Below are 18,313 nucleotides of genomic sequence, written 5' to 3'. Positions count from 1 at the left end.
GACAGAATGAATAGCAATTGGTAGAATATGTTGTAAAAGTGTATGTGATCGTGAGATTTCAACCCAACTAAATTCAAGTTTTTCATATCTACTAATGTCAAAATATTGGAGGAATAATCTTCTGGAACTTTCACATTGGCCAAACAATGACAAATTCCTTGTTTCTCTTCTTTATTCAAGGTATAACACGGTGGTAAATATGTTCATTTCTCGCCAACCTTTGGTGCTAAATTTGTACAAACACCCATATCTTTTAAATCTAGTTGAGCTTTGATTCCATCCTTACTCCATCCAGGAATATTCAATAATGTACTAATAAGGCTATCAAACACATTTTTCTCAATATGCATGAAATCCAAGTTATGACGTAGGACCAAATGCTCCCAGTATTCAAGCTCAAAGAATATATACTTCTTCTTCCAACAAACCTTAGGATCAATTTGAACCTCCTCACCATTTTCATGTCCTCTCTTTCTTTTCATGCTTTGTTTGTGCTTTCCTAGTTTGAATTGGACTTTATTCAAGTTTTCGACCAATTGTCTTCCAAATAATGGTTGTGGAACCAGTGCAAACTCTTGTGAACCATTGAATGGTTTTTCCCATCTTTGGAAGACATGATCACGGGGTAAGAAATTTCTATGTCCCATGTAACAAATCTTTCTAGAGTGCTTCAAATATTGAGAACATGTGTTCTCCTCACAGATAGGACATGCCTTGTACCCTTTCACACTAAGCCCGGATAGATTGCGTAAGGCAGAAAAATCATTAATGGTCCATAACAACACAACTCTAAGTTTGAACTCTTCCTTCCTATATGCATTATAAGCATCAACACATTCATACCATAGAGTGCTTAAACCATCAATAAGAGGAGCTAGATATACATCAATATCATTTCTGGGTTGTTTAGGACCTGATATCAACAATGTCAACATAGTAAACTTCCTCTTCATACACAACCATGGTGGTAGATTGTAAATGGAAAGCATAACAGGACAACAACTATATTTACTACTTAGGGAAGTATGTAGATTAATTCCATCAGCAGAAAGGCCTAAACGAATATTTCTAGGTTCGTTACCAAACTCAGGCCATTTCCAATCGATTCTCTTCCAAGCAGGCAAGTCAGCTGGATGTCTAAGTTTACCATCCTATATTCTATCATTGGCATGCCATGTTAAGTTTTTAGCATGATCAACATTTCGATAAAGTCGAATCAAACAAGGCATAGGCGATAAGTACCATAAAACTTTTGTAGGAACTCCTACCCTAACCTCATCATAATTCTTTTTCTTCTGCCATCTTAACTCACCACAAGTCAGACATGCATTTTCATCAACCAATCTTTTTCGATACAAGATGCAATCATTAGGACAAGCATTAATTTTTTCGTATTGCATGCCTAAGAAACGTAATGTCTTCTTTGCCTCATAAAACGACAATGGCATTTCATTATTTTCGGGTAATAACTCTCCTAGAAAGGAAAGTATATCTGTAAAGCTCTTGTCACTCAACCCATGTTTAGCTTTTATATTATACAACCTAAGAAGTGTTGACAGTTTAGTGAACTTATTACAACCAGGGTAAATGGGTTTCTCAACATCCTCTAACATAGTTTGAAATTTCACTGGATCAAAATTTGATTCAAATTGTGCGTCACCTATCATTTCTACAGTGTCATCTCTCTCATCATCATTCACATAATCACAATTATTCTTCTTAGATGGAGATTCTCTACTAAATGTGATTTTTTCTCCATGCAGAAACCACATCTTATAATTTTTATCTATTCCATACTTAAATAAGTGACCCTTTATCTCAGTAATTTTCATTCTTTGAACATTACCACACTTAATACAAGGGCAACAAATGTTATTAGGATCTTTAGCATTTCTTGCGCAAAACTCCAAGAAATGCTAAACTTCATCCTTATATTTTACTGATAATCTATCCGCTGACATCCAATCTATATCGATTGCCATTATTTTGTCTAAAAATGTAGAAAAAAAACTATTTTCAAAAGTATGTTCAATTAAATAATCTAAAAAAAATTGACAGAGTTTCCTCTGTTAGTATAGCATATCCAATTTAGAATATGATTGAAATTAATGAGTGAAATATTATAACATGGAATATATGGTACTCAAAAGTAATACAAGTATTTTTAATTAATTTTGTGAGTATAGAAATGAGTGTTTTATATGTATTTAGTCAAAATTTTCATAAATAAAACATTGCAAGAGATAAGTTAATGATTTGGAATACAAGCTTTAGAAACTTAACATTCCAAACCCAAATAACTATGTTTGAGTCGTTCATTCCCTTTAGTTGGTGTTGATTGTGACAGATGCCTAGGCTAGAAAATTAGAGGATATGCTGTCCGATTTCCTGTAGATTTTTTTATACTTAGTTTTGTTTTGTATGTTTATTTTATTCAATATATGACTACTTGAGCTCTATTTGAATATAAATGAAAGTGAAATGTTAATCTTTCATAATCTAAATCATTCATACTATTTTTTATGATTTAAAACGGACATCACTTCCCCTATATTTGTAACCTAACCATCTGTCAATATCAATTCAAATAATTCAATCAATTCAAACAACAAACAATTTTTCTTCCTTATATCTCCCCCAACAAGAAATTATATATATCGCAGAACCTACTTCATTAAGATATGCAAGTTCTCAACCTTCCTGTGACGTCCCTAAGATAGGGTACATCTGCCACGTACTCGTAATTCCAAGGTTTACTAGTATGTTAAGAACTTAACCAAATGAATTAAATAAAATGATACTAAGAAATACATAAAAATTTAAAACTTTTATATAAACTTATTAATAGAAATTATTACACGTATGAATACTTTAAGTTTAAATGTAGCGATATGAAAAACCCTAAACCATTATTGCATTGATACTGAGTCCGTGCTCCACAAGTTGCTCAACATCTAAAGCCACACTTGAAAAGAAAATTGGAAAATAACATAATGAGCTAACGCTAAGTAAGTAAATCTCATTCATACACACACACATGAATGTCGAGAGTTTGAAGTGCACATATACTTATATGCTAACTTATAATACTTATGCATTTCATTTATCGATCAAGCACTTTCAAACTTTACTTTTGTGCTTTTTCTCTTTTTACTTTCACATTGTTATGGGCCCATTATCTTATGTGCACACTGTTCGATTTATCCAATGCCTACAGGGCTTGTTACACATATAATATAAAATCCCATGGATTCTCCTCCGGCTAGCCATCATCGCAGCTGGGCTCATCATATTAATCATTTCATCGTTGCCATAGCTGTCATAATTATTACACATATAAATGGAGGAGAAAGACGGGAACATGGCACACATATCTGAATGGTCAACTCTGACCTAGCCCACACTAGTAGGCAACCACTATAAGTCTTATAGACCTCCGTCTTCTTTACTGAACTTACTTAATTGCTTCATCGAAACAATGGCACCTTTTTTAAAAATCTTATTATCATTTTGCTTAAGCCTTGTGTCATTAAAATGATTAACTTTACATAAGACTTTTCAAGGCATTTCAGAACTTTTCTCATATTCTTATGCATGGTCTTATATCACATAATAGTGTATCACATAACTGTACATGCCATGCATACATGCTGATGCTGAAATGCCAATGTTCATGTGTCATGATTCATGTTTGATGGTATTCAATCAAGGCATTGTATCACATCTCATATAACTCAAAACATCTTTAGTCATAATACATGAAGCTTTGGGTTGGTGGGTGTTATCCCTAAAAAATACGAGGATGACGTGGCGAATAAGAATGTGACATGTGACATCACAAATTAGGGAAACACGATAAAGTATTGAGAAAATACCGACGGGAAAAAAAGATAGGTCCAAGACCTAGGGAAGTCGACCTAGCCTAAAATCCCAAGGGATGGTCGGCCTAAGCAGGCCCAAGGCTCTAGGAGTGGTCGGCCTGACCCCCTACCTCAGGGGTGGCCGGCCCCAACATGCACAAGGACCCCTAGGGGTGGTCGGCCTGACCTCAACCCCTAGGGTGGTCAGCCTAAGTAGACCCAAGAGCCACTTGGGTGGTTGGCCCTCCCTATCTTTCATAGGGTGATCGACCTAAAACTCCCAAGTACACTTCATTGAGAAATAATCACTCTTGTTCAAACTGAGATCAACAGGCCTATCACCCAGAAAGTCACAGGTCCAGCACCCAAGCTTTGGTCGTTGGGCCTAACATCTAAGTCTCATATACCAACAAAGGCTTAACATTTCCCAGAAGTTTCAATCGTGCATTATCTACCACGATCTAAAGAAACAACGAGAAGACCCACGATCTCATGATCATGGGAAGGTGGACACGTCTCTCCATTACATGATAATCGTGTACCAAACCATGATCCCAGTATTACTGATCATGTAACAGCCCCTGGGTACTATAAATAAAGGACCTAGGGCTTCATTTTGGGGACTCTCTGGTTAGGACTTTTGGACTTTGGGCTAGATCACTTTTTCTGGAATTTTGGAGACCTAAAGAATATTTGGGGAGAAATTATGGGCAAGTGAGAACGAGTGGATATTTTGGTTCAACAATGTAATTGTCGAGTGATTCAATACTAAAAGCTAAGTGGATTAGATTATTACTGTTCATTAGAATAGGCCTGAATCACTATAAAATTCCTGTATTTTTATTTAAGATATCGTACTCTGTCATTTATTTTATTTATTTCATTCAAAATGTGTCGTATACTGCACATACGACCGTTGGCCAATTTCACAGGTCAACATTTTGGTGCTTTCATTGAGAGATTAAAATCAAGAAACACACTTTCATTAGTTTACGATGCCTCCAAAACCCAGTCAGACAGAGAAGACTGCTCCCAGGGATCCTCCCACCCAGGATTCCATAGATTCCATTAACGAACCTCAGGTGGAGGTAGGAGATCAACCTGATGCAGAAGATCCACTTGACGCTCACTAGGAGGAGATGGTGAAATTTTTGGCTAGGCATGAGGCCTTTGCTGCAGAAATTTCCCTTCAGAGGGCGACTATGGAATGACAACAACGGGAGATCGATGAGCAGGTCTGAGGGATGATCCAGAGGGAGCATGGGGCTGACCGGAAACACCAGGAGGCCATTGTGGCCTTGGAGGCGGCTACTCAGTTAGCCCGAGCTAATGCTGAAGTTGCTGCTCAGGCGGTGAGGGAGGCTCAGGCCAAAGCAGCAGGAATGCGAGACAATAGTAATAAAGAATCCCAGGGGAGGAGTAGGACCCTAAGGACACTCTTAGAACCACTTTCCCAGAGACAGGAAGAAGAGGCACGGTCCAAGACTACCTCCTCCATGACTAAGAAGAATAACACTTCATCTCAGAGTAGGAGTATTACCGACCCGAAGGCCCACTCTCAGGGGGACCGACGAAACAACACAGGAGATGAGGGTCAAACATCTGAAAGGCGTGATAGGAATGGAAATGGCTGCTCAAAGTCTCAAAGTCATGTAGGGGGAGAGGCTCGGGGTCAGGGTCGCACCGATAGAGGCTAGGTGGACCTACCACCCCTACACCCTCAGTCTCGCAAGGGAAAAGAATCGATGAATAACACAAGTACTATGTTCGATAGGTTGGGGAAAGATATGCAACCTCAGGATTTGAGGGAGGTCATCAACAAGAGGACCAACGCTCAGGAAGGGGTACCAGGGACCTCTACCCCACCTGGAGCAACGATCCCACCAGTAGTACAGGCTCAAATAGATGCACTTGTTATGGTTGTTCAGGGTCTAACAAAGAAACCTTCAGATATCGAGCTGACGCATAGAAGTGGAAATCCTTTCAGTGCCAAGGTCCAAGCTGCCCAACCACCACTGAAATACAAGACCCTGAAACTTCCTACAGACACTGGGAAGGAGGACCCGGTACGACACATTGGGAAGTTTGAGGATCAAATGGAGTTACTTGGTGTGGAGCATGATTATAGGTGCAGGGTATTCCCTACCACTCTCTCTGACTCAGCTCAAGATGGTATTGGAAATTCAAACCTGGATCCATCACTTCCTAGGAGAAGTTCAGGAATGAATTCTGGAAGGTCTTTAGTGCCAGGCGGATTCAACCGGTTTATGCCAATCAACTAGCTGACATCAAGCAAGGAAAAGATGAATCCTTGAAAGAATACATTCAAAGATTCATGATAGAGGCAAACAGAGCGGCCATGGTAGGAGATGAAGGGAAGTTCGTTGCCATCTTGGCAGGAATAGCTTATCAAAGTCCCTTGTGGGATAGTATACACAGGAACCCTATCAACACCTTGCAGGAGTTCCTGGACCGAGCCGACAAATACATGAAGCTAGATGATGATATCATAAAGGAAGAAAAAGACATAAACCATTCGACCACTGTCAAGGCAGATGAGAACGGATAAGAGCACTGGGAGTGCTAAGTGTGTCTTGAGGATTTGTCTAATGCCAAGTGTTTTTGAATTAGATGAACAGAGCATTCAAAGGATTATTTGAATAGGATTTGTGATCATCTTGGACGATGGTATCGTGGTGTATTCTCGGAAAAAATTTGCCAAGGTCAAGGAACGCCTTAGGGGTAGGTGTTTCCTTGGACGGGCAGGATATTACATGTACTTTGGGAAAGAGTTCTGAGTCTTCTTGCAGATTAGAATCAGTTAGTAGGTGGTTATGACACCTCAGCGCCACAGAGAAAAAGATTACTTATGCAACATGTTGATTAAAGGATCTGACCAGAACTAGAGTAGAGTTTTTGGTGGGCCAGGTGGTCAGTTTTATGTTTGAGATTATTATTTTGGAAAGGATAAAAAAAAAGAAGATGACTAAGTGAACCACAGATAGGAAAGATTGAGTGGGAAGTCTTAGCTGGATTAGTTAAGGGTTTTGCAGTATCAGGTATGGGCTTATTATGGTCTAGGGTCAGATTTGGAATCCGATGGACACCGAGATTAATTGGGAGATTCTGGATGGATCTCATGTTACTATTTTAATTTCTTCGTTCAGGCGTCATGGGAATGTGACAGGATATGAAAGCTTCATAGTGATGGCTTGAGATTGAGAAGGGTGTAATGGTATATGTGGTAAAGTTCTTAGCCTGTTAATAGGTCAAGTCAGAGTATCAGAAATTGGAGAGGCCATTGTAGCCTTTGAGTATTTGATAATGGAAATAAGATAGCATCGCGATGGGTTTTGCGGTGGGATTGCCCAGGTTAGTGGGCCAGTATGAGTTGGCATTGAGACATTGTGGACCAATGTTTTAAGTGAGGTTATTTTTGTCAGCAAGGACAAATAACACAGCTGATCAGTACTCATATCTCTTTGAGAGAGGAAGAGAGTTATCCAGTGTTGAAAAGGTACCTTATGAAATAAGGTATGGTAGAGCGTATTCGTTACCCATTCGTTGGAATGAGATGGGTGAGATGTTATATCTGGATCATGAGATGGTTCAAGGGACCATTGAGACTATTAGAAGTTGGAGCTTCGATGCTCACTTCTCAGAGTAAATGGAAAAGTTTTACTGGATTGAAAAGTAGGAACATAGAGTTCCAAGTAGAAGATCATATCTTCCTTGCAAGTATCACCATGGAAATGGGTGATGAGTTAAGGGCAAGTTGAGCCCTAGAGAAGTATAATAGTTTGAGTCCTGGATAGGACTGGTTAGGTTGACTTGATTCGATCTTGCTTTTGGCACTGTCAATTGTGGACAGTGTATTTTGTATTTACATGCTGAGGGCATGGGTTAAAAGAAACTCATGAGTTGGGTTATGAGAATCTAGGGATTTGAGGCTAAGTTATCCTGTAAGGAATAGCCAGTCTAGATATGAGACAGAAAGAATAAGATTCTGAGGAACAAAGTGTACCTTGAGTTAAGGTAATTTTACATAAACAGTGAGGTCGAGGGAGTGACCTGGGAAACTGGAATTAGTTGTGCGGAATTGATATTCCGGCAGTTCAGATCAATTTTGAGGACGAAATTTCTGTAAGGAGGGGATAGTTGTAATGCCCCGAATTTCCTAATAAGGTTTAGGACTTTGATTAGGAGGCCGGGAGGGCCATAATTGATTTATTGTGTTATTAAATGATAATATGCATGTTTAGGTGTATTAAATATGCACATGAATTCATTTTTGAGTAATTAGGTGATTTTCATATTTTGGCCATTTCGGGCATATTTGGCATATATGTGATGTGTGTGTGGTGCTTTATTATTATTTGGTTATGCTAGGGTTACTCAGCACAAGACGATCCTAAGAGGTAAGTTAGTGGGAAAGTCACAACATGATTTATTCTTGACTCAGAGTAAGTCAAGGGGTATTTAGAGTATTATTGGGTTATTGGGTAATGGGAATAAATATTTGGTGATAAATTGGGAGTTAGTAAGATCAGGGGGAAATTCTGGAGGTTTTGACTATTTTGTCCCCGGGTGTGTTTTTGGGACCCCGAGCACTAGTATTTGGTTGAGGCTACTTAAGCTTGAAGTAACCTTTTAAAAGAATAAAAGAACGTTCTGTACGTTCTCTCTCCCTCTAAGTTTCCTTTTCGTCTCCTGATCGCATTTTCGAAGGTAACTTGAGTTCTATGACTCGGATTCAAGCGAGGATTGAGGCATAGCGATCCTAGGGAAGATTAGAAGCTTTTTAGCCGAAGGATTTAGTTGGAAACAACTCAATTGGAGGTAATTCAAGTTTTAAATTTTAAGTTTTTAAAGTTTTTAAGCTTGAATTGGATTTTGTGTTTTGATGAGTTTTTGTTAGATTTGAAGCTTGGGTTTTATGGGTTTTGGATCATGGGGATGTTTGGGAACTTTGATTTTTGGATTTGGGGGTGTTTAGGTATGTTTTTGGGAGGTTTTAAAAGGTTGAAAATGGAGAAAAATGGCTGGCCCGAAGTTGGGCCGCGACCCTGTTCTTGGGCACCGCAGCCCTAGTTCGAAGAAGCTGGCGAGGGCTTGTTGGCCTTCCTGGGCGCTGCGGCCCTGTGCGTGGGGCATCGTGGCCCTTGCTCCTGATGAGGCTAGGGGCCGCGACTCAAGGTTCTAGGGCCGCAACCCTTGGTTGGTTTTGAGCCCGTTTGAGTGTTTTGACCTTGGGAACTTGGTTTTAGGCCTCGGGATCATTCTTACTACCCGAATTAGTGGGGTTTGATGTCTTGGAGGCTAGGTCTTGGTTTCGGGATTGGTTTTAGAACTTGAACTCATTGGATCACCATTTGTGGTTGTGAATAGGTTATCACTAGAGGCTTGGAATCGGGATCGTGCTTGTGGCTTGTTTGTTGGTAACTTGTGCTTGGACCAAAGGTAAGAAAACTGTGCCCCATATGTAACATGCATGGTTATTCTTGATGCATGTTGGATGTTTAAATGTAAATTGCTTAGAAATCTTGCTCATTTGCATAGGGTTATTATTGAGGCATGCTAGATGATTAAGTGTGATGCATGTGATGCACGAGAAACATGTGATTAGGGCATGCCATGAATATTGACTGTGAGATTGATCAGAGTTTGAGTCTCTGTGTTTGTGCATGATCATAATTGTGCTAGCAACTATTAAGTAAGCATGCTGAATGCCCTATGTTTGAATATTCGACATATGACATGTGTTTGGTAGCATTGCTTACTTGTGCATGGCACTGACTAATTAATCAGAATTGGCAAAGGTGTCAGTATCAATTGTGAAGCTGTGACTCATTAGTCAGGTTCGGCAGTGGTACTGGGCACTGGTCACATAGTGCTGACTCATAAGGCAGGACGGCCTTAGCGTGTTCAACGCAAGCCAATAAAGATTAGATCTAATCGACATCTGCATTAAATGACTCAGAAGAGCGTTAATGCCGGGCCGACCTCAAGTTCGATGAAAACTAAAAGCGTGTAGAGTCCAAGAACTTTACTTAGCTAAGTTAGATAGTAGTATAATAGTAATAGTAGTATTATTGTTATGACTGTGGATTTTTGGTTCAGACCGGGATTTATTTGGACACTCATAGTAGTACTTGTAGATTTTCTAAGTTTAACCTATAGTTTAGGAATATTAATTTTAACCTAAGGTTTGATTAATATGACTGATATTGAGGATAATATTTATTATACTATAAGGTTTAGATAAGAACCAATAGGATAATAGCACATGTTATGTATGGGTTTATTAATGATTAAGTATTTTGAGGATTTAATTTATTAAGGTTAAAATTTGAATACTCTAAGGTCAGTCAGCAGCTTTGAAAACGTTAAAGGGCTTAGTCAAGGCTGTTTACTCAATTCAAATTAAGCTAAAAATGTGTAATTTTGTGTTTAAATAATCAGCGTATGCCCATATATCGCAGCTATAGGGGTGATATATCGCAGCACGAAGATACGAAAAACACGAAACGTTGCACGATTGCCTCGGGCATACTGGCCCAGGCGATATATCGCCCCTCTCAGCACATTTTGAAAGTTTTCGAAATCGTTTCCCATTCAAACCTTCAACCTCTTGATAAGTCCAGCACCTTTCTGAACGAGTCTTCAGCCTCTGCTGAACGATAATTCAAATTATTTTCACTTAAAAAGCCATTATTTTTATTCAAGTTAAATGAGATCTTTTCATTCCTAAGCTCTATAAATAGGACCTAGTACCCAGCCATTATTCATCTATTACTCTAAGTTCAGAGGTTGCAAGTTGCTAGGTGAGTGTGAGTGTGTAAACACTTGGGTTAGGAATCATAAGCTTGATCATCATAAGCTTATCAAACACTTGGGAAGTAAGATTTTATAGCATTTCGGTTCAAGGTTTAGATTGGTCTTACAAGTCTTCAAGGTATTTCCACACTCTAGTTCATTGGTATTATTTTATTTAAGTTTTCATAGTCTTCTACTCAGCCTTCTAACCTTATTCTTTATTTTGGTTAGGAAATCTAAGTACTTGCACATAAGTTTTTGGTAAGTAGATTCTCAATGGTATAGTCCTCCCATTCCTTTCATTTCTTTTCTTCAAAGTACTCACTCTGTTACAAATGGTTTTTAGGAGTGTTCCAAAGTCCCAACTCTGTCCTCATATCCCGGTAATCTTGGTAAGGAAAATAGGATAGACTTTATATGTTATATGTTTTTATATGTTATCTTATGATTTTATGTTATGCAATATGTTATGATAAGTATGATTGTAGACTTGGGCATATGACCCATATGACTAACAAGCCCCAAATAGATTATGGGCATATGACTTGCTTAGCTAGCAAGACCCCACTAATCTAATGGGCATATGACTTGTTTAGTCTATGGGACCCCAAGTAATAATAGCCATTATAGTATGTATGTGATGTAAGTGTTATGTTATGTTTTTATGTTTTTATGAAATCTATGTATATGGACTATGTGTTAGATTTTTTTCCTTGCTGGGCATTAAGCTCACTCCTTTTTGTTTATATGTGTAGGAAAATAGTCTTAGTGGCGGGAAAGGTTCTTGGAAGCTTGGAGAATGTGTATTGAGGCGGAATGGATTCAAGAGCCGAGCGTTTCGATTCGAGGATGTAGTTTGTTTCTTATGGTTTTTACATGTATTTTTCCACATTTTATTATGTATATCTCTTTTTAATTATGTCATGTTTTGATTTTAAAACAATGGGATCCCATATCCTACTTGATATTTTATGTAAGTTTAACTTTTATTTTTGCAAGTTTCTTAATAAAGTTATGGTCTTTTCACTTGTAAAGTTTTATTAAGGATTAGTGTTTATGTATAGTTTTCGTTAATGGTCCAAAAGTCTAGAGTAGTTGGGTCATTACAAAGCGCTTGTGTGACTTACCCATTAGTCACTCATCTGTTAAGTTAGAGACGTACCCATCAATCTCTCATCTGTTTAAGCTAGTAACTTACCCATCAGTCACTCATCTGTTTAAGCTAGTAACTTACCCAATAGTCACTCAACTGTTTAAGCTGGTGAGTTACTCAGCAGTCACTCAAATGTTTAAGCTAGTGACTTAGCCAGCAGTCACTCATCTGTTCAAGCTAGTGACTGACCCAGCAGTCAGTCATCTGTTTAAATTAGTGACTTGCTTGTCAGTCACTCATTATGGTTTACCAGAACTCCAAGTGGTATTCACTCATCTGTTCAGAGCTATGAGCTTTGTATGATCATTCTGATCATCATTTGCATGGCTTTGGGTACTGAGCCCTGTAGTGACTTGCTTGTTGGTCACTCAGTATGGTTTACCAGAACCTCAAGTGTTGAAACACTCATCTGATTAGGATTGACTTGATAGTCATCCAATCAGGAGGGCATGATTTCTTATCCTTGATTCCCCAGCATCATTTGAACTTGTTTGCATGCTTGAATAAAGCTATGTTGCTAGGCATGCTAGATATGATTTGATTGTTCATGAGCATATTGAGTTTTCTTGCTGGGCTTCGGCTCACGGGTGCTACGTGGTGCAGGTAAAGGCAAAAGAAAGCTGGGCCATCCTTGAGTTGGAGAGCTTAGGTGACGATGTGTACATATGCAGCTGCTTGACCGCCACGGCTGAGTTTTGAAGGAGAAGAACTAGGGTTAAACCCTGTTTTGCCGCTTAGATCGGCTGGTTGTAAATATTTTGTTGTAATAAACCTTGAAATTATATTTTTGGGATCCCAATGTATATAATAAATGTTCTAGTGAAACGTTAAATCTTAATCGGAATTTTAATCCCTAAACCGCTAATCATACTTAGTTACACGTTTATGGCCAAATGACTCGATTAGCGAGTTTAGCACTGTTTGCAATGTGCACGGTAACTGTCCCTAGAGTTTAGGGCGTTACATCAGTGGTCAAGGCAAAGAAAGGACCATGCGTAAATAACATGATAGTAACCTGCTACGAAGAAAATGAAGAAACCGACGAGGTTGTCAACATGGAAGTTGATGTTGAAAGAAACACTCTACTTGAGTCGGGGGCTCCTTTTAAAGAAGATTTGTTGTTATAGCAAGTATCCCAAAGCAAGGGAAACGACATCGATCCCTGCTTTGGGGATGAAGTCATGGAGGTAAGACCAGTCGAAGATCTTGATGAAGTCATACTAGATGAGGAGGACCCGACTAGAGTAATCAAAGTTGGGAATGAGTTAAAGGTGGAAATTAAAGCACGATTGGTTGAATTTTTGAAGAAAAACCAGGACGTCTTTGCCTGGTCACATAAGGACATGGTTGGAATTTCTCCATCCATAATCATTCATGTCCTCAATATAGATAAGAACTAACCACCAGTGCAATGAAAAAGAAGACTGCTTGACAAAGACCGATCTCAAGCCCTAAAGGAGGAGGCTGAGCGACTCAAGGAAATCAGTTTTATAAGGGAGGCCTACTACCCTGATTGGGTATCAAACCCCGTGTTGGTCCCAAAACCAAACGGGAAGTGGAGAACATGCGTGGACTTGACAGATCTAAGCAAGGCCTACCCCAAAGACTGCTTCCCACTACCCAGAATAGACCAACTGGTTGATGCAATGGCAGGACATGAAATACTCTCATTCATGGATTCATATTCTGGGTATAATCAAATAAGTATGCACCCTCCCGACGAGGAACATACCATCTTCCAGACAGACAATGGATTGTAGTGTTATAAGGTGATGCCATTTGGCTTGAAGAACGCAGGAGCCACCTACCATCGTTTAGTGAATGGCATGTTCCGAGACTTGATCGGCAAAAATATGGAGGTATACGTCGATGACATGTTGGTCAAGTCCAAAGAAGTTGGAGGGCATGTTCAAGACTTGGAGGAATGCTTTGCAATACTTAGAAAGTATAGCATGAAGCTAAACCCCCTCAAGTGCTCGTTTGGAGTTAGTTCTGGTAAATTTCTCGGATACATAGTCAATTCACGTGGAATCGAGGCTAACCCCGAGAAGATCAAAGCATGGATCGACATGAAGTCACCTACCACAATCAAAGAAGTGCAAAGCTTAACCGGGAGAGTAGCTGCCCTCAATAGGTTCATATCAAAGTCCACGGACAAGTGTGTCCATTTCTTTAACTTACTGAGGGGTAGCAAGAAGATCCAATGGATCGAGTAATGTGAGGAAGCTTTCCAAGCCCTGAAGGAGCACTTCGCCTAACCTCCTGTCTTAGCGAAGCCTGTTATATTATTTTATAATATATTGTTTTAGATTAAATAAATGTGACAAAGAGTGTCACATATTGTAACATATAATAGAGAGTTACAATATTTAGATATAAGAGATATATCCAAATAATGTAACATATTTGGTGTTACAAATTTGTAACTTCCAAATATTACCCTTTATTGTGTAAATTTGTTGTTACACAATATTGAGATGAATTTCATAAAGCCATATGTGATATGGCTGTTAGAGATATGATTTTAACCCCAATAATGTGTTTTGGGAGTTACAAAATCATTTGGGAGGGTTTGGAACCATTTGGAAAAACAGCACATTTTTTAGTGCTGAAAATGGTCGGTGGCCGCGGCCACTGAATGTTGGTGGCCGCAGCCACTGAATGTTGGTGGCTACGGCCTGTGGGACAGAGGCTAGTGGCCGTGACCACTAATGTCTCTGGCCACGGCCACAGGCTAAAAAATGACCATTTTTTTTGTTGAGTTTTTTCAATCTTTGTTGAACGGCTCAAAAAACCCAAATAACTCCCAAATCTCATTTTAATTCCATATTAATCCAATTAAACATTGGTAACAGCCATGGGGGTTGGTGGAATTTGAAATTCAAAGGCTGTCTCTAAACTCTATAAATAGGAGTCTATAGCTAACTTGTAAGACACAACATTTCTATCCATTAGAGCACTTGGCTAGAAACACCTTGAGGCTTGATAATTCCATAAAGCATTTCCTATAATTTGTGAGAGATTCCTTAGTGCTTGAGTTAGGGGAAATAAGCTTTTGGACAAAGGTTTCAAACCTTGTTCAAGTTGGTGATCCCCAACACTCTTCACTTTGGTAGTGTGAGTGAGAGTTGTTTATCTTTTGTTTCTTGTTCCTTTCTTTCATTCTATTGATTTTCATCTTTATATTGTTCTTCTCTATTTACTTGTATTTCTTGTTCAAGAGTTGTAATCTTTTCTTTTCTTTTGTTTCAAATACTTTACTTTATTTGTAACCTTTTGCTTAGAGTTGTATTTTACTATTCTCTTCTTCTTCATCATCTTCTTCATTTTCTTTGTTTATTTGTAATTTTCAGTTATAGAGTTGTAACTCCTTTTAATCAATCATTATTTATTTGTCATATATTTCATAGAGTTGTAATTTATTATTATTTCCATTGAGGCAAAATACATATTTTCCTAACAATGATACGGTGGCTTGTAGGAAAAAACCAGTACAGCAGAAAACATGGGTGGTGAAGCAGAATTTAGAGAAGGAATCAAAGGTGGCATCAGCTTGTGTACTGGATGAGGATGGTTTTCAACAAGTCCAGAGGGGTGGGAAGATTCGGGTTCAGCCATTGCCAGCTACTGTTATTGAACACAATTTTCAGGTTTTGATGGAACAAGGTGGTGAAGTTGAGGATGTAATTGAAAATGGAGGTGGGGGAGATCCACCTCTCCATAATGGATAGAATCATGTCTTGGAATATCTGGGGCCTCAACAATCCTAAAAAGCAATGTGAGATTAAGCAATTAATTTCTAATAAGAAGATAGGATTGGTTGGGCTCTTGGAAACAAGGGTGAAAACCCAGAAGTTAGGAGAAGTTTATATTAGAATGTTCTCATGGTGGTGTTTTTCATATAATAATGCCTGGCATAAGTGGGGCAGAATAATAATTAGTTGGAATCTGTCTATGTTTCAGGTTGATATCAGTTTCTGAACGAGTCAACTGATGCATTTGGCAGTTAGATCGAATAATGGGCATGAAGGTTTCTTAGTTACTTTTGTTTATGCCTTCAATGATGAAAATGGACGAGATATCTTTTGGAGAGACTTGAAATTTTTGGCAAGAGGTCATAAGCAACCATGGGTGGTATTAGGTGATTTCAATGATATTTTGAATGCATATGAAATGGTAGGCAATCGAGTGCAGAGAGGTAGTTCTTCAGCATTTAAAGACTGTATAGAAGAGTGTCAACTTGAAGATGTGAAATATTCGGGTTGTTTTTTCACATGGAATAATAAGCAAGACAAAGAAGGCAGAATTTATTCGAAGATTGATCGGGTTATGGAAAACCAAGAATGGCTCACTCAACACGAGCTAGCGGAGGTTCTGTTTTTACCTGAAGGTACCTTTGGTCACTCTCCAGCAATCCTTTCAGTATATCCAGAGTTCAGAGGGGGGAAAATACCATTCAAATATTTTAGAATGTGGCAACAAGCACCTGAGTTCAAGTCAAAAGTTCAAGCAAGGTTGGGCTTGCCCTGTCGAGGAACAGCTATGTATATTCTGGTGCAGAAGCTAAAGCGACTCAAAGTAGTTCTCAGGGACATTAACAAGTAGGGTTTTAATAACATACAAGTTGCTGATACTATAGTATATCAGGATTTGAAAAGAAAGCAAGAGTGCCTGAATAAGGATCCATTGAATGAGCAATTGATAGAACAAGAAACAGCAGCAAGGAGGGAATACATTGCAGTTCATAAGAGCCTTCTCTCTTTTTTGTATCAAAAATCAAAATTGGCTTGGATTAAAGAAGGTGATGAAAATACACATATATTCCACTCAAGTATTCGAGCAAGAAGAATAAGGAATATAATTTATTCTATTCAAGATATGGCTGGTAATTGGGTGGAAAATCCTGGAGCAGTAATAACAGCTTTCCTAAATTACTATCAGGAGTTGTTGGGAACTAAGCTGGAAGATAGAAGAAGGGTTCAAATCGATATTGTAGAATGTGGAACTGTTTTATCTGAAGAGAAGGCCAGGTTTTTATTGTCAGATTATACAAATGATGAAGTCAAAAGAACCATATTTGGCATACCAAGTATTAAGGCCCCTGGACCGGATGGATATGCGAGTTGTTTTTTTCATGATAATTGAGAGCTGGTTGGAGAGGATGTGTGCTCAGCTGTTCTGGATTTTCTTCACTCTGGGAATCTCCTTAAGGAGTTGAATACAACAAGTTTGACTCTGATTTCGAAGAGCAAATGTCTAATTGGGGTAGGTGATTTTCGCCCTATTGCCTACTGTAATGTAGTATATAAAGTAGCTACTAAATTGATCTATTCAAGGTTAAGGAGCATTTTAGCTGAGCTGATAGACGAAAATCGTGGTGGTTTTATAAATGGGAGATACATTGCTCATAATATAATGGTATATCAAGATCTAGTAAGACATTATGGTAGGAAGAGTTCAAGGCCTGGTTGTATGATAAAATAAGATCTGAGGAAGGCTTATGATACAGTAGAATGGGATTTTCTTGAGGAGATGTTGAGAGCACTTAGATTTCTGGATAAGTTTATTCAGCTTATCATGATATGTGTACGCACTCCTAGATTCTCTATAATGCTGAATGGTGCTATGAATTGATATTTTATAGCCAAAAGGGGTCTTAGGCAAGGAGATCCCATGTCACCTCTGTTATTTGTCTTGGGCATGGAATATCTTACCCGTATACTGAGGAAAGTAGGGAAGAAAACATGGTTTCGCTATCATGACAGATGTGCATTGCTCAATTTAAACCATTTATGTTTTGCTGATGATGTCCTATTATTTTGCCATGGAGATTTTAAATCAATATACTTATTACTGCAAGGTCTCAAGTTTTTTCTCAATCATCAGGATTGCATCCAAATGAAGCTAAATCGGCTTTATATTGTTGTGGAATGGATTCCAAGGAAGTTAAAAGGGTTCTGGCAGTCTCAGGATTTGGACATAGTACACTGCCTTTTAGATATCTTGGTATTCCAATAAGCTTTAAGAAATATCAGCTGTTGAATGTTAGATATTATTGGAGAAAATGGTGCTTAGAATCAAAACTTAGAGCTCCAGGAACTTGTCCTTTACAGGTAGAGTTACATTGATTAACTCAGTTTTGATAACAATTGTAGAGTCCAAGAATTTTACTTAGCTAGTTAGATAGTAGTATAATAGTAATAGTAATAGTATTTTTATGAATGTGGATTTTGGTTCAGACCGGGATTTAATTGGACACTCGTAGTAACACTTGTAGATTTTCTAAGTTTAACCTATAGTTTAAGAATATTAATTTTAACCTAAGGTTTGATTAATATGACTGATATTGATGATAATATTTATTATATTATAAGGTTTAGATAAGACTCAATAAGATAGTAGCACTTGTCATGTGTATGTTTAATGATGATTAAGTATTTTGAGGAATAAATTTATTAAGGTCAATATTTGAATATCCTAGGGT

General features: G+C 38.3%; 2 protein-coding genes across 2 annotated transcripts; one reads left to right on the top strand and one right to left on the bottom strand.

Annotated features, from left to right (window-relative positions):
• Window positions 1-203: 203 nt before the first annotated feature.
• Window positions 204-1,772, bottom strand: LOC133805518 (uncharacterized). The gene is made up of 2 exons (XM_062243700.1): window positions 1,275-1,772; window positions 204-1,151 (listed from the first exon to the last, which is right to left on the bottom strand). The coding sequence occupies exons 1-2, from the start codon at window positions 1,770-1,772 to the stop codon at window positions 204-206; spliced, it is 1,446 nt and encodes a 481-aa protein (XP_062099684.1).
• An 11,806-nt stretch (window positions 1,773-13,578) lies between these two features.
• Window positions 13,579-16,974, top strand: LOC133805517 (uncharacterized). Its single transcript, XM_062243698.1, has 4 exons — window positions 13,579-13,598; window positions 15,311-15,528; window positions 15,836-16,219; window positions 16,469-16,974. Exons 1-4 carry the CDS (start codon window positions 13,579-13,581, stop codon window positions 16,972-16,974), a joined length of 1,128 nt encoding a protein of 375 aa, XP_062099682.1.
• Window positions 16,975-18,313: the final 1,339 nt, after the last annotated feature.

The sequence above is a fragment of the Humulus lupulus genome, chromosome X (assembly GCF_963169125.1).
Source record: "Humulus lupulus chromosome X, drHumLupu1.1, whole genome shotgun sequence".
NCBI classification, from domain to species: domain Eukaryota; kingdom Viridiplantae; phylum Streptophyta; class Magnoliopsida; order Rosales; family Cannabaceae; genus Humulus; species Humulus lupulus.
The sequence above is the reverse complement of the archived record's forward strand: the minus strand, read 5'-3'. Positions and strand labels throughout refer to the sequence as shown.